This window comes from Gobio gobio (assembly GCF_949357685.1).
Source record: "Gobio gobio genome assembly, chromosome: 5".
NCBI lineage: Eukaryota > Metazoa > Chordata > Actinopteri > Cypriniformes > Gobionidae > Gobio > Gobio gobio.
Genome location: NC_137101.1, coordinates 36,367,574 through 36,385,385, shown reverse-complemented (window position 1 = coordinate 36,385,385; position 17,812 = coordinate 36,367,574). Strand labels below are relative to the sequence as shown.

Below are 17,812 nucleotides of genomic sequence, written 5' to 3'. Positions count from 1 at the left end.
AATAGTTGCTGTTGCAACATCAACTTCCTCTACACCAGGGGTGGCGAACTCCAGTCCTGGAGATCCACAGTACTGCAGAGTTTAGCTTCAACCCTAATCAAACACACCTGAACAAGTTAATCAAGTTCTGAAGGGTTACTATGAAGCTACAGACAGCTGAGTTTTATCACGGTTGGAGCTTACCTCTGCTGGAATAGGGCTCTCTAGGACCGGAGTTCGCAACCCCTGCTCTAGGCTATCTGGGATGCTGAGGAGATGAAACTGATGAGGAAGATTATTTACAAAGCAATCTTTAGTGGTAGTGGGGATAGTCCTGCCATATTTGAAGCGAGGGGACGGCTTTGCAGTCTTTGCTAAATTAAGTGTACACAATACTAGATAATGATTCATCGCTCTGCTGCAGAATTTCAACGGTATCAACATTTCATGTGTCAATATTAGGTCTAAAGTATGATTACGGCGATGAGTGTGTCCTGACACGTGTTGCTCCAACAGAGTTTAGAATCCAATCCCAATGCGTCTTTTTTATTGTCTACATGGATATTAAAATCACCAACAATTAGGACTTTATATGCAAAATTGGAAAATTGAATGATCTAGGAGTTTACGTGAACTTTAATTTAATTAATCTGTACATCTCATTAAGCTATCAAATGGCTTCAAAACACTTGGAATAGTGCACGAAAACATTATGGTGCTTTAAAATGTGTTTATGCCTTTTTGAGAGGCTTAACAATAACAAAGAATAGTATGCACAATATTGGATTTGGATTGGTCCTGTCCCGATACCTGATCCAACAAAAAATGGCAGTATCGGAGCCGATGCCGATACTAGTATCGGATCGGAGGATCCCTACTCTAATGTGGTAGTTTCCAACCCTGGTTATGATGGGTAAAGCAAATGGCACACAGAATGTGTTATACTGAAATGTATGAGGAACAATTCTATACAATCGAAATTATAGGACATATACCACAACCGCTCAATATTTGAAACTATAGCAAAGGAGATAGGGTGTTTCCACAGTCATTCATATATGTTAAAAACAAAAGAAAATCAAGGCAAAGTATAAAAAGATGAAAGATTAAAAAAAGAATAATTGAATACGGACAAATCACGGAAAATTGTGGGGTCTTGTATGAATGTCAACTGTTCAGATGAGTATCTGATACGGGCCACATTTAAAAGGTCATGTGAACAGCCTCACACACACACAAAAAAAAAAACATTTGAGAAGAAAATCTAATTTGGGACACATTCATCTGGGGCGTAAACGTAGCTTTGAGTTCACACAGATAGATAGTTTATGGTGCCATTTTAAATTGCTGGGCCATTTAAAACGCTTTCCACAAAAAGAACAAGAATAGGGTCTCATATCTGCGTGACTTTTCATGTGTATCTTTAAGTGTAATGGCGAAACAAATGTCTTTTTACACTGGTCACAATTAAATTGCCTTCCTCCATGCAGGTCATTTCTTAAATGTCTCTTTATCGTAAACCTCTTGTCACACTCATGTCTTTGTAGTTTCTTTCTAGAATGTGTTTGCAAATGGCATTTCAGGTCTCTGTGATATTTGAAAGTCTTCTCGCACTGAAGACACTTGTAAGGCCTCTCTCCAGTATGAACCCTTGAGTGAATGTCAAGGTTTCCTTTAGCCGTGAAACTCTTTCCACACTGAAGACAGGTAAAAGGCTTCTCTCCAGTGTGAACTCTAATGTGAATCTCAAGGCTTGCATTGTTTTTGAAAGTCTTTCCACAGTGATGGCACATGAAAGGCTTTTCTCCGATGTGAATTTCTACATGATTCTTAAGGTGCTTCTTGTCTGTGAAACTTCTTCCACACTGATGACATTTAAAACAGTTATCTTTTGAGTGAATCCTCATGTGGTTATTAAGGGTTACTGAAAATCGGAAACTCTTTCCACACTGATCACATACCAACGGCTTCTCTCTTGTGTGAATTGTCATGTGGTTAGTAAGGGTTCCTTTATGTGTAAAACTCTTTTCACACTGGGGGCATTTGTAAGGCTTCTCTCCAGTGTGAGTTCTCAAGTGCCTGTTAAGGGTTCCTTTTTGAGAAAAACATTTTCCACAATGTTGGCAGTTGTAAGGACTCTCTCCAGTGTGAACTCTCATGTGGATTTTCAGGTTTCCTTTTCGAATGAAACTTTTTCCACACTGTTGGCATGTGTAAGGGTTCTCTCCAGTGTGAATTCTCATGTGATATTTAAGACTTCCATTTTGAGTGAAACTTTTTCCACAATGTTGGCATGTGTAAGGGCTCTCTCCAGTGTGAACTCTCATATGGACTTTCAGGTTTCCTTTTCGAATGAAACTTTTTCCACAATGTTGGCATGTGTAAGGGTTTTCTCCAGTGTGTACTCTCATATGATCTTTAAGGCTTCCTTTTTGAGTGAAACTTTTCCCACACTGTTGGCAGGTGAATGGGGTCTCTTTAAAGTGAATTCTCATGTGGACTCTCACGTATGCTTTTTGAGTGAAACTTTTTCCACATTGTTCGCAGGTGAAAGGACTCTCTTTAGTGTGAACTCTCATGTGGGATTTAAGACTACCTTTTTGAGTGAAACTCTTTGCACACTGCTGGCAAGTAAATGGCTTCTCTCCTGTGTGAATTCTCTTGTGGATTCGAAGATTTTTATGTTTTTTGAAACATTTTCCACAATATTCACATTGGAGATTACTAATAGTTTTTGTATTTTGAGATCTTTTTCGTGACAAAGTCTTTTCATTCTGTGAGCAACTCAAGGATTTTTCTCCAGCTATTAAATCATGATATTTCACATACAGATCTTTGACTTCCTTTTTAATGTCCTCTTGACACTCCTCTTTCGGTATCATGAGATCTAAGGCAAAAAAGACAAATAATCCCAGTTTAATGTCACAAAGTGTCACAATTCAAAACATTGCATTCGTTACTCAATAAGCTAACTCTCAACAACAGTTTGACCGATCTCAAATCTGCCAATTATGTCTAAAATATTTAAAAAATATTGTCCTCTCAACTAAAAAGTAGCTAAAGAATTTCAGTCAGGATGTAGGCCCCATCATAACAAAGAAACTGTGCATATTTAAATTTCAAATGACCTGCTTTAGGCATCCAATCATGGCTACATCTATTTTCTAGTGCTATTGGATCTTTCGACAACATAGACCATAACATTATCTTGCATAGCTTGAGCATTTTGTTGGTATTATGTTGGTATAACAAGCATTAGCAGGTTATTATAACATTATTCAGGTCATATCTATCTGTTTTAAAGGTCCCATGGCGTGGATTTTTTAAAATTATTTTGTGTTTCCTGAGGTGTACTTATATTGTTAGTATGATTTTTACATCATAAAATGTCATGATTTAGAAATAAATCTTAATATTAGCACTCTGGCGTGAATGCTCTGTTTGAAGAGGCGTGTCTGCTGTGAGAAAACGCATAACACCTGAGCAGTACCACAGACTGATCGACTCCACGCTGCATTAGTGCAGTAATTCAAGCAAAATAAGCCCCAACTAAGTATTGAGTGCTGTACATGCTCATACTTTTCATGTTCATACTCCCTTTCTTTGTATCAAAAATCCTTTCTTTGTATTGGTCTTAAGTAATATTCTAATTTTCTGAGATACTGAATTTGGAATTTTCCTTAGTTGTCAGTTACAATCATCAAAATTAAAAGAAATAAACATTTGAAATATATCAGTCTGTGTGTAATGAATGAATATAATATCAAAGTTTCACTTTTTTAATGGAATTAGTGAATTAAATCAACTTTTTGATGATATTCTAATTATATGACCAGCACCCGTACATGTGTTTGTTTGCAGTTTTGTATATAGTTGTGTTTGGATGAAGACCACAAAAGTTTTCTACTTGTGTATTTGAAGCATCAGTGCAAAATGTTTCTATGGCAATGGACCAATCAACGTTAAAAATTTGCTTGTGGAATGCAAGGGGCATACATAATCCAATTAAGAGGAAAAAAGTTATTTTCCTTTTTGAAGAATAAAAAGGTTGCTATAGCTCTGCTTCAAGAGACTCATATGAAAGATGCAGAGCATATGAAGCTCCAGAGAGACTGGGTGGGCCAGGTATTTTTTGCATATTTTACTTCAAATAGCAGGGGAGTTATTCCAATTAACAAAAACAAAAACCTTTTACACTCGTCTACTTTTCAGAGATTTATATATATTTCACTCATAAATGTGTAAATGCCTCAGAACCATCCTCCTGAATTTATGTCTGAAGCATTTGTTGCATGGTACGTACATGCAAGTACATGCATGGCACATTTTAATTAGTTGCTTCATGACTGTTCTTGAGTTTTTCATTCTCATTAAAAAAAATTATTCTGAGAACAATTTGGTCTGTTTTATTTCTGACATTTTGCAGACCTGAATTTTGAATTAATACAATATGGCATGGTAATATAACCCTACTATATATGAGGCCCATCGAATACCAAGCCAAATAAAATGGCAACAAGAGCTGCGCTTAACTCTTTTCTTACTCAGAAGGCGCATCGGAATATTTGGTTTGTTAAACAAATATTTTATGAGTTGGCAACAAACCAAGCAAATATCTGGCCTCCTGGTGAAAAAGGGATGACTCGCAAAATATTTCATGTATCAAAGATTCTTCCGGCCAAAAAATTTTTGATAGCAAAAGTATTAATCTAATATTCATAAATGAATTTATCTGAAATAAGTTATGTGCAAAGAAAATCATTAAATGGGGTTATATGTAAAGAGGAACTTATGGAGGCCCTGCAAACTGCACTTTCAGGGAAGGCACCGGGACCTGATGGTATCATTTTATAAAGAATTTCAACCAGTGGTGCTGGAACCATTGCGACAGATGTTCAATTTTTCTTTTGAATTTAATTATTTATCTAGGATTTCTTACAGAGTACTTAAAGTAAGCCAGAGGAAGAGTGCTCTTCATATAGGCCTATCAGCCTTCTGAATACTGATTTTAAATTACTTAGCTTTGAAATTGGAGAAGATACTGCCAAGTATTATAAAAGTTGACCAAACTGGGGTTATTCATGGACGCTACTCTAGTGATAATATAAGAAGATTACTTAATATTATTCATTTATCACATCATCAAAACCTTAATAGTATGGTTCTTTTTTTAGATGCTGAAAACGCATTCCATAGTCCAGTAGCAGCAGTTATTACAAATGTAGCTAGGCGTTCAGAGAGTTTCAATTTAGGAAGGGGCACCAGGCATTGTCACCCCTGCTTTTCGCTATGGTTATTGAACCTCTAGCAGAGGCAGTGAGATGTACTTTGCATATCTGTGGTATCTCGGTTCATGGGAAACAATATAAAATTGCTTTGTATGCGGAATACATTCTTTTGTTTGTTACTAGACTATAGGAATCTGTTCCAGTGATTATGGAAATTATTGAACAATTTAGTAAAGTCTCAGGATATAAAATAAATTTTTCTAAATCTCAAACTATTGAGATATAGTTTGAGATATAGTTAGCGGGGACACAGCCTCTTTTCCTTTTAAATGGTCTAAACAGGGCTTTACCTATCTGGGAATATTTGTCACTCCACTATAAAAACAAATGTATAGGACTAATTTTGAACCTCTTCTGCGATGGGTGCATGAGAATTGGCATAGATGGACTGCCCTACCACTGTCTATGTTAGAAAGGATAGCTTTGATCAAAATGATGGTCTTTCCTCGTTTCTTTTACTTGTTTTAAATGATCCCAATTCTCCTAAATTACACAGTAGTTAAACATATTGATGGCTGGTTCAGCTCTTTTATTTGGAATAGGAAGAAACCAAGACTGAAACTGACTAATGCCGCGTTCCAGGCAGGTTTTTGAGCCCATAAATTACAACTTCAAACCACGACTCAGGACTTTGTAGTGATCCAGGCAGTCACGCCAAACTGTCTGAGCGCAAGGAATTGTGTGGTAGTTAGATGTAAACAAAGCATGGCGGACCGTACGGGGTGTATGCTCATTTACAATCATTTCTATCGCCAAAGGTGCTTACTCCTTGCTTATTTGAGGGAACCGGAGGAGAAAACACAGCACAGACGGCAAGAAAAGCTGTTATACCTTTTATTTTACGTTATTTGTATATTTGTTTCATAAATACTACATTCGTAGGGAGCTGCCATTATTGCTTCGCGGGCTATGTGACGTCAGATCTCGTAACTGGGAGTACATCGATCTAGTACGAGTTCATGGGTGGGAAGTCACTGGTTTGACTGCCGTTCCAGTCCACTTTCATGGGTAGAAGGTTGGAAAAACACGGGTTACGGGTTGCCTGGAACGCGGCATTAGATGCAACTTCCCAGAACGTCACAGACATTGGTATAACCACTATAAAGGATCTGTTTGGAAAAGGGGTTGTGTTATCATTTGAACAATTGAGGGCTAAATTTAAATTACCCCAAAATAACTTATTCAGGTATTTACAAATGAGGAGTTTTGTACAGAAGCATATCATCCCTGGATTTTCTTGTTGCCCCTCTCCACCAGAACAGGGGCTCCTGAGTTACAGATCTGGGAGGTCACTAATAAAGCTTTTAAATTTGGCGTTTCTGTCACTCATTAAGTTGGCTTGGAAGAGCCAACTTACTGAAATCCTAATAAACTTATTATTATTATTATTTTTCTGACCGCTAACTTTACAACTCTAACTCCTCCTAGAGCTTTAACTCCACATACTCCAAACTCGGCTCAGACCTTCAAACTAGTCTAACTCGGTATGCTATATCTTTTCTAACTGATCCGACTCACGGTTTTCCTAAAAATGACGATTAAAACTCGGAAAAACTCCCATAGACTTAACATTGACGGAATGTTCAGATTTTCAAACTGTCCAACTGTCAAAAATTCAAATCTAAACACTGAAGCCCAGACTCACTCCAACTGACATTCTGTGAAATACATCTGAGCCATAGAGACTCATTAAACTCATCTGGGGTAAACTGGGGCAAATCATACTAGAGCGGGGTAAACTGGGGCAAATCATACTAGATCGGGGTAAACTGGGGCAAATCATACTAGATCGGGGTAAACTGGGGCAAATCATACTAGATCGGGGTAAACTGGGGCAAATCATACTAGATCGGGGTAAACTGGGGCAAATCATACTAGATCGGGGTAAACTGGGGCAAATCATACTAGATCGGGGTAAACTGGGGCAAATCATACTAGATCGGGGTAAACTGGGGCAAATCATACTAGATCGGGGTAAACTGGGGTAAATCATACTAGATCGGGGTAAACTGGGGTAAATCATACTAGATTGGGGTAAACTGGGGTAAATCATACTAGATCGGGGTAAACTGGGGCAAATCATACTAGATCGGGGTAAACTGGGGCAAATCATACTAGATCGGGGTAAACTGGGGCAAATCATACTAGATCGGGGTAAACTGGGGCAAATCATACTAGATCGGGGTAAACTGGGGTAAATCATACTAGATCGGGGTAAACTGGGGTAAATCATACTAGATCGGGGTAAACTGGGGCAAATCATACTAGATCGGGGTAAACTGGGGCAAATCATACTAGATCGGGGTAAACTGGGGCAAATCATACTAGATCGGGGTAAACTGGGGCAAATCATACTAGATCGGGGTAAACTGGGGCAAATCATACTAGAGCGGGGTAAACTGGGGTAAATCATACTAGATCGGGGTAAACTGGGGCAAATCATACTAGATCGGGGTAAACTGGGGCAAATCATACTAGATCGGGGTAAACTGGGGCAAATCATACTAGATCGGGGTAAACTGGGGCAAATCATACTAGATCGGGGTAAACTGGGGCAAATCATACTAGAGCGGGGTAAACTGGGGCAAATCATACTAGATCGGGGTAAACTGGGGCAAATCATACTAGAGCGGGGTAAACTGGGGCAAATCATACTAGATCGGGGTAAACTGGGGTAAATCATACTAGATCGGGGTAAACTGGGGTAAATCATACTAGATCGGGGTAAACTGGGGTAAATCATACTAGATCGGGGTAAACTGGGGCAAATCATACTAGATCGGGGTAAACTGGGGCAAATCATACTAGATCGGGGTAAACTGGGGCAAATCATACTAGAGCTGGGTAAACTGGGGCAAATCATACTAGATCGGGGTAAACTGGGGCAAATCATACTAGAGCTGGGTAAACTGGGGCAAATCATACTAGATCGGGGTAAACTGGGGCAAATCATACTAGATCGGGGTAAACTGGGGCAAATCATACTAGAGCTGGGTAAACTGGGGCAAATCATACTAGATCGGGGTAAACTGGGGCAAATCATACTAGAGCGGGGTAAACTGGGGTAAATCATACTAGAACGGGGTAAACTGGGGCAAATCATATTAGAGCGGGGTAAACTGGGGTAAATCATACTAGAACGGGGTAAACTGGGGCAAATCATATTAGAGCGGGGTAAACTGGGGTAAATCATACTAGAGCGGGGTAAACTGGGGTAAATCATACTAGATCGGGGTAAACTGGGGTAAATCATACTAGATCGGGGTAAACTGGGGCAAATCATACTAGATCGGGGTAAACTGGGGCAAATCATACTAGATCGGGGTAAACTGGGGCAAATCATACTAGAGCTGGGTAAACTGGGGCAAATCATACTAGATCGGGGTAAACTGGGGCAAATCATACTAGAGCTGGGTAAACTGGGGCAAATCATACTAGATCGGGGTAAACTGGGGCAAATCATACTAGATCGGGGTAAACTGGGGCAAATCATACTAGATCGGGGTAAACTGGGGCAAATCATACTAGAGCGGGGTAAACTGGGGTAAATCATACTAGAACGGGGTAAACTGGGGCAAATCATATTAGAGCGGGGTAAACTGGGGTAAATCATACTAGAACGGGGTAAACTGGGGCAAATCATATTAGAGCGGGGTAAACTGGGGTAAATCATACTAGAGCGGGGTAAACTGGGGTAAATCATACTAGAGCGGGGTAAACTGGGCAAAGCGGGGTAAACTGGGGCAAATCATACTAGAGCGGGGTAAACTGGGGCAAATCATACTAGAGCGGGGTAAACTGGGGCAAATCATATTAGAGCGGGGTAAACTGGGGCAAATCATATTAGAGCGGGGTAAACTGGGGCAAATCATACTAGAGCGGGGTAAACTGGGGCAAATCATATTAGAGCGGGGTAAACTGGGGTAAATCATACTAGAACGGGGTAAATCATACTAGATCTATCTATCTAAACTACTAAAACTCAAACTATTTCAAACTTTAAACTTTTCAAACTATTTCAAACTATTTATTTCAAACTTTTCAAACTATTTCAAACTTTCTGGTCTAGCTTTTCCAAGCCAACTTAAAGTTTGTCTCGACGAACTTTTTTATCTAGTTTCTAATGCAATTCTTCAAAATGCACATAAAAACAGGGTGATGTTTTTATGACATAGCTACTGAAACCAACCTGTTTGTTCCTCAGTATCTTCTTGTTTCATTCTGAATGTTTCTTCTTCTTCAATCTTCATTTCTTCACTCTCCTCTTTAATAAACGCCATCTTAATAATAGTGTGTCACATGGATCTCAGTTCCTTCACCAGGAGTTTTTCTCTGTATATAGACATAATTGTCATGTTTAAGATGAGAATAATTAACGGAAAGAAAAATAAATCCAAATTAAATCTCTGTGTTCAGTATCAGCACACTGGTAGGGGAATCAGTCAGTGTGAGAGTTAATGGCCCAATAAAAAACCAACAACTCAAAAGCACTACAAAGTAATGTACAAAATATACCAATTATATAGAAAGTTCATATTATATATATATATATATTAGGGCTGTCAAAAGATTAATCGCATCCAAAATAAAAGTTTGTGTTTACATAATGTGCATGGGGGGGGGGGCATGCACCTCCGGAATAAATAATTAAAAAAAAAAACTTTAACCATGACTTCTGGCAAGTTTTGTGGATAGAAATAGATATTTTGAACATTAAAATCCAAATTAAGCTTTTCATTAGTTTAAAAGGTGACTAGCTTATAGCCTATTTTACTTCAATAACCTGCAGGGACGTGCAGAAAGTTCCTAAGGGGCAAGGGCTCAAATGTAAGAAAAATGTAAAAAAAAATAAAAAAAAAAATAAAAAAGTGTTTGGATACTATTTTATGTTTTTGCAAAAAGTCTCATGCTTATCAAGACTGCATTTATTTAATCAAAAATACCGGAAAAAAACAGTAGCGTAATATTGTGAATATATTATTACATGATGTATTTTTTAACCTTTTTATTAATCATATGTATGTATGCATGTGTATATATATATATATATATATATATATATATATATATATATATATATATATATATATATATATATATATATATATATATATATATATATATATGTGTAAAAAAAAACTGCAAGTAATTTTCTCTTTGCCTTTTGTTGTTTGATTCACATTAATGGCTCAATCGTCACCAATTTTATTAGATGCTGCCCCTTTAATACGCAGATCTAATATCATTCTCCTTTTTATGACCATTTAAGCTAAACTGTGTTTAAGTGAATACTCTTCAAGCCTGTCATTTTGAGATATAGGCTATTTTGTTGTGTATTTGATGGTTTAGTTGCGCACACGAAGTGCAAGTCTGTCCGTTTCGCAGCGTACGCGCGCACACACACACACCCCCGCCTTGAACTTGGAAACAGCGTCTATTGCGCGGATTATTGTGCTTTTCATTTAATCAAACACGTTCTGCAATTTAGCCAAAGTGGAGAGTGCATTTGACAACAATCACGGATTGTGCTGAATCTGACGTTAAATGCATGTTTGGGGAGAAATGACAGCGCGCGCTGTGAAGGGAAGGAAGTTGTGCTAGACGATGCGCGAGCATAGTTTATAATAGTTTTACCTCATATCATCTTTTTTTAATCCTTGGAAGCGAAAATAAAATAAGATTAATATCACAGCCCTGTGATATTGTGAAAGTGTAAGCAGACTACATTTTTGTTTAGTTCTCTGGCCATCGTCAATCTCTCTCTCTCCTTTACAGTGTGTAAGTGTGATATTACTGATCATGTGAAGATTTTGCAGTGGCGCTGAAAATCCAGCGGCGCACTGTGTGTGTGTACTCTGTTAATTATTATTTATATATAAATACACACACAAGCATGTATATATTTAAGAAAAAAATATTTTATATATAAAACATTTATATGTATATATATATTATAGATTATATAAATGTATATACAGTATATACATGCAAATATTTCTTAAATATATACATGAATGTGTGTGTATTTATATATAAATATTAATTAACAGAGTACACACAAATATATTATGTAAACACAAACTTTTATTTTGGATGCGATTAATCTTTTGACAGCCCTAATGTGTGTGTGTGTGTATATATATATATATATATATATATATATATATATATATATATATAGTTAAGATTGGGTATTTATTGATTTGGAGATTTTATTTACCAGATTAAAGCATTATGAAAATATTTGCAGTTGGTTAAAAGTTCTCATTACACATGTTTGTGTTTTCATCTTCAGAGATTCACAGCTTTGTGTCCCAATTCTGAATTCTGCACAACATTTGGTTCAAATGACTCCTGAGTTTCCAAAAGCTCTGTTTCTCTCATCTCTACAGGTCAGTGATCAATTCATGATATAGGGAGAGAATTAATAACTGCCTGTTTTGTTTGCCATGTGCGGATGCGTTTTATCAACAAAAATAATGTTCTTTAATGATATATAAAACATTACAGTGTTACATTCAATAATAGATAACATTAATTTTACAGCTCTTGTAAAATGATTGTACAATTGACTGAAAAGTTTGTATCGATTTAAACAGTTTAAATGTATGAAATACAAACCTTTCTTCAGCCGAATTACATCCGATGCAACCATCGGGATGCAACAGCGCGGCGCTGATTTGTGACGTCACATTATCACGCCAAAATAAAAGTCCTCATTCTTCTTCTTGTGTTTTTTTAGCGCATTGCAGCGTGTGTGCATATATTCTCCTCCTGCTGTGCTGTTATGCAGTGAGGATTAATGATAATTAAACAATTATCTCTTACAGGTGTACACACTTACATACCCGTTGCGTTACACTGCCCCAACTATCCTCAAGAGCTCAGGAATACATTGTACAAAAACAAAACAAAACAACATTATATATATATATATATATATATATATATATATATATATATATATATATATATATATATATATATATATATATATATATATATATATATATATATATATATATATATATATAACAACTAACTTACACTTAAACTTACCTAATCTCAATTTTCTTTCAAATTTTCATTATTTTCATTCAGTGTCAGCTATTTAATCAAACATTTAATCAAATTTAACTGCTTATTTCCTGAAATCATTCAAATGTTGTTATATGTATAGCCTAAAGCACAATTTAAACCAGTGTGTTTCATACATTATAACACTTTCCAGAACGTCTTTTGCAACAGACATGCGCAGTTGAACCTGGTGACGTCAGTGTGACGTAGGGTGTAAATTGGTCTATTGCATTGCATTATGTTTTGCCACCCACAATTAAAAGTTTTGGGCCTCTGAATAATTTTTTTTTTCTTCTCCTCAACTATGAGCTTTATATTCTCACAATATCACACTATATGAGTTACTAGTACAAAAGCCCAATTTATCAAATATCATACACAACATTGTATTTAATTTCTGCTTGTTTATGGTGTTTGTTTCAGGTGAGCTCATTGGAGTGCAGTATCTGTTCCAGCAGACTGGTCAGTCACTGCAGGACATGAATCCAGACTCTGAGCTGACCGCAGAGCTCATTGAGGACCTCAGTGTGGAGGAGCGAGATGAAGATGAGGGCTTCTGTGACATCAGCGAGGATCAAACTATTACAGATCCGGAAGCTGTTCTGTCACCATCCTCCTCCACACGGACACTGGGTTCTGAAAAAAAAAAAATGCAGGCAATTTAAAACAAGTGCAACAGGACAAAGCCAGTAAAGGGGCAGGGTGTATTGCCCACAGACTTAGACTGTTACAAAAGAGGTGTGGTTAGAGGAAATGCGGAGAACCATTCAATAATATTTAACATTTTAATTTAGTTTTTAAATGTTATTTAACATTTTAACTTTTTATTTCTTGTTTTTGAAAACATATTTATTGATTTTTAAACTTTTTACAATGTAACATTTTACAATTGAATTTACCTTTTATTTTTGAAAACTTATTTAACATTTTATTTTATTTAATATTCATAATATTCGTTTGCATAATTGTAATCTTTTGTGATTTGTATTTTACTTTCATATAACTCTGCAACAAAAAAACCTTTGTATATTAAAAGATAATTTGTACATTTTCTTATTCTTGTGACATACATTTTTCAGTATATTGGTTACTATCTAATGGGTTGCATCTTTGTTCATTACAAATAACAGATTTGCAAGTGTCTTGTTTGAATATAACCTAAAAATGCTTAATCAGATCAAAAATAATACAACTACTAAATAATAATAACACTGTTCCATTGGTAATTTAATTTTTCATTAAAGAAAAAAAAACACTAATTACATATGTATACTTTATTAACACTGTAACAGTATGCATTCAAAAATGTGTTTATTTAATTAAAATATAAATATTACAAAAAGTTGTCTTTAGCTGGATTCGAACCCCGGTCTTGGTGAGCACCTGCAATAGAAAACTGTGGAATGTAAATGCGTGATTTTCCCACAAGAAGAAACCGGGAAAGTTATCACAAGACATATGCTAAGGAAGGAATATCTCCAAAAGTTACATTTCACCCTTTCTTTTCTTCCTCGCCTTTGTATGCCCATCTTAACCGCTAGCCTGGCACATGCATCTGACCCTCCACCATCCCCTAAACCTATTAATTCTATGGATATCTTATCCAACCAAATTATTATCCGGAGCCGGTCTCGAACCCTGTTCTCAGGCGCGCAGATGGCACTAGGGACGGGGGGACATAACCACCCCAGATTCATAGTGACCCGATCCGTCCCCCGCCCTCTCTATACCTACGAACGGGGCAGACGCAGGGTGACACACAATAATAATCTACACTGGTCACTATTACTTTGTACCAACGTTCTCACTACACGCTGATCTGTTGTCAATAAACACACGATGCCACCGATGTTTACACTCTCTCACTCTCTCTCTGTGTGTACTTGCTACATAGACCGTAAAGAAATATGGACGTCGCATCTTCATTGACTTCCGCTGACCAGAGTTGAAGCTTTCGTAGGCCCGCTCACGGCGCTGACATCTTGGGACAGAGTCTGCGCAGTAGCGATCTCGGGACCGGAGTCTGCGCAGTAGAGAGCAGGAAGTAGAGACGCGATTATCAAAAGCCCGCCCACACTCGCACAGATGAAGAACAATTCATTATGTTGGTGTGAGATAAACAGTTATAGAAATGTAGAAATTAAAGCTAAAGCTCCAATCTCCTCCCAAAAATCCAGAAAAAAAGTCTGTTAGTGCCTCAGTGACAACTTCACTCAGAGAAGCCGTCAATCTCAGCTGTCAATCATGACGTCACACCCCCCGTTTTTATAGCATCAAATTACTTACTAAAACTAAACTTATTTATAAAACAAACACTTGAAATGAAATCATCGTAATAAAAACTACCTAAAATGACAGAAACCATCTTTAGGAAACAATTATTTGAAGTGTAATTGAATTGTTTAGTGTGTCTCGCGTCCATTCTAATACATGGAGGGGTGGGGTTTAGGAGCTATACTGGGACCGGCCACCGGGGGCGATCGAGGCGTGCCTATAGGACTTGGAGCGGTAACCATAGTGATCATATACCATCTATGACTGAGCGTAGTGATTTTCTGAACTGAAAAAAAAACGACTGTATAAATGCCACATAAAGACAATGAAGAGACAAAAAAAACAATCACCTCGTTTTTTCAAAAACCAAACAATGTAAGTATCCTGTGCCTGTTGACTTTCCCAGATGTGTCAGGTTAGATTTTTTTAAGGGGAATAGCTCGTCTGAAGGCTTTTGCACTTAGCAAACACCAGTGATGCCAGTAACGCGTTACTTAGTAACGCGTTACTCTAATTTGACCACTTTTTCCAGTAACGAGTAATCTAACGCGTTACTATTTCCAAACCAGTAATCAGATTAAAGTAACTTATCCAAGTCACAGTGAGTTACTTTTTTTGTCATTTTCCTTAGTAAAAATATATATTTTTGCTTTCTTGTTTAGTCTCAGCAGGGGTTTTCCTGCATAGAGAATTACGAGGTGGCCGCTCCGTCAAATTTCTTGCCGCCTCCGTCTGTCGACAAAACTCAAGACAGGCAGTCACTTGCTCAGATTAGGCATGTCGTGATAATTAAATAATCATCAGAAATATATATTGTCACATTATCCTTCAGCAATCATTATTAGTATATTATTATTTGCTAGTAGCCTACAAAGTCATCTAAAGCCATTCCATAGCTGAATGTCTTTCCTCCGCTGTAGCTCAATCATTCTCCGTTCAGCATTCAAACTGCGCGTCGTTCGGTTCCAGTCAGCAGTCAGCGGTAAAGCTCACTCCATATGATATATTCCCGTTATAATACTTGATATGTTGATAAAATAATTTATCTTCCTGGAGTTTATCTTGCGGTTTCTGAAAGATGTTGTGCTCGCTACTCAGGTGACAACACAAGGACTATTAATTAGCATCACACGCACAATAACCAGAATTAAAAACTGTGAAGAAACAAATAATCAGTGAATGTTTGGACCGATAGGCTACATAGTAGACTAGGATATGTGGGCTCAACGCTCATCTTCTCTTTATGCCGTGGACTTTTCAATGTGCACTCGCGCTGCACTGCACACTCTGATTCCATGTTGCTTTAAGCGCATCATTCTGCACCCGGGATGCGCATAAGCGCTTTGTTGCCGCTCTGTTTTGAAGCGTTTCATATATTTTCATAGTTTTGTGCACTTAAAGATTATTAAAAAATATATTGTTCTCACGGATCGATCATATATTTGTTGTCCCTTTACAGAGCTGCACATTACGTTTACAATAAAATATAAATCTTGTAATTTTATTTTATTTGTGTAGGCCCATATAATTATTTACATTCATATATAAATATAAATTAAAAATTAAATATAAATTGTTTTTCATAAATGTATTTAATAAAAACGCAAAGTAATTTGTACCTTTTCATTAACATGTTTAGGGTTTTATGTTTAGTGTTTTATGTTTAGTGTAGTGTAACATGTTTTATGTTTAGTGTTGGCAAAAACGGTTGTCATTTTTATGTTGAGGCTGCAGAGGTGTTGTCGGCAACTGATGAATGTAACTAATAAAGTAACTTGTAATCTAACTTAGTTACTTTTAAAATCAAGTAATCTGTAAAGTAACTTAGTTACTTTTAAAATCAAGTAATCTGTAAAGTAACTAAGTTACTTTTTCAAAGTAACTGTGGCAACACTGGCAAACACAGCAAAATGTGGAGACTATAACTATGCATTTAGGTGAGTGGACAGAGGCAAATAATGAATGAACACAAAAAGAATGTTTGGATAAATCAAACAATTTATCGTCGTCAGGAAATAATGTTTTATCTTATCATTTAACCCATTGTACTGTATAAATTGAGTTCACTGTCGTGTAAGCCACTATAAAAATAATTATAAAAAGTACATTTGTGTGGTGCAAGGTTTATGCAAACAACAAATAAAGGCCTACATAAACTTTTGACATCCTCTTATAGCAGGAAATCATGTTTTTTTTATTGTACGGAGCAACGGAGGATATAGATTCTTAAATTATGGGCTAGGATGAAAAAAAAAATCTTAATATGTCCTACATCATTTGAAAGATATTTCTAATCTGTAAATTGCAACAAACTTGTAATTAACACTTAAATTTCACATTTTTAGTTATTCTTAGACGGAATTTCTCATACTCCGTATACATACTTAATTTTATTTATGTAAATATGTTGTTGTTGTTATTGTTATTATTATTATTATTATTGTTGTTTTGCACATAGGTTCTTTGCTTTTTTGTTCATAATGATAGACTTTGTATGCTGAGATAAGCAAATGTTTAAATAAAACATACTTTGCTGAAGACAAATGAAGTTTTGGTGGGTGATTGGCATACTAGTCAAATAACAGTCTGATCATGCATTGCTAGTGGTGATCAGGTAGGCCTTTGTTTACCTTTGTTCATTGTTGTTTAACCATGATTTCAAATAAGAATCCCCCAATGGCTTTTAAGTGCAAATTATTAGCCCAAATTACGCAAAGTAACTACTTGAGCACTAGTTAAAGCCCAAATTATGCCAAATAACAAATTGAATTTAAATCATTTGCTGACAGCTTGGTCCCCCCCAGTTAAAAACTCCTATCTGCGCCCCTGCCTGTTCCCCAACCACTCACGTTAACCACAGAGCCAAACAATCCATCTTCCCCCCTTCCTTAATTAACCCCACTAATCCTTAAATTAGAACTAACCTTGCCATCAAACATCTTCCTAATTGCCCTTTAAATTCTTAGTCCCCCCATTTCCCTTGTAAATGGTAAGTTTAGGTATGTTTAAGAAATCTATATTTAGAATTTTAGTCCTAATCCCCTGTGAAGGGTAGGTTTAGGCCGGAATAATGATTTCATGTAATTGGTAATGGCTATAATGGTGTCTTATTTTAATCAATAAATATAATTATTAGAATAGGTAATTTCTCAAGTGGTAATGTGGATCTTTATGAATTTAAGGAGTGCTGGTCT

At 36.6% G+C, this 17,812-nt stretch overlaps 1 protein-coding gene across 1 annotated transcript; it reads right to left on the bottom strand.

The window, feature by feature from the left end:
* Window positions 1-507: 507 nt before the first annotated feature.
* Window positions 508-11,926, bottom strand: LOC307127226 (uncharacterized protein). Its single transcript, XM_079818345.1, has 3 exons — window positions 11,889-11,926; window positions 9,457-9,599; window positions 508-2,866 (listed from the first exon to the last, which is right to left on the bottom strand). The coding sequence occupies exons 2-3, from the start codon at window positions 9,545-9,547 to the stop codon at window positions 1,260-1,262; spliced, it is 1,698 nt and encodes a 565-aa protein (XP_079674471.1). The 5' UTR covers window positions 9,548-9,599; window positions 11,889-11,926; the 3' UTR covers window positions 508-1,259.
* Window positions 11,927-17,812: the final 5,886 nt, after the last annotated feature.

Coding starts and splice junctions, on each gene's coding strand:
- LOC307127226 (XM_079818345.1), bottom strand. CDS start 9,547: ATGGCGTTTATTAAAGAGGAGAGTGAAGAAATGAAGATTGAAGAAGAA. Junction 2,867..9,456: donor AGATACTGAGGAACAAACAG/GTTGGTTTCAGT, acceptor TTTTTGCCTTAG/ATCTCATGATACCGAAAGAG.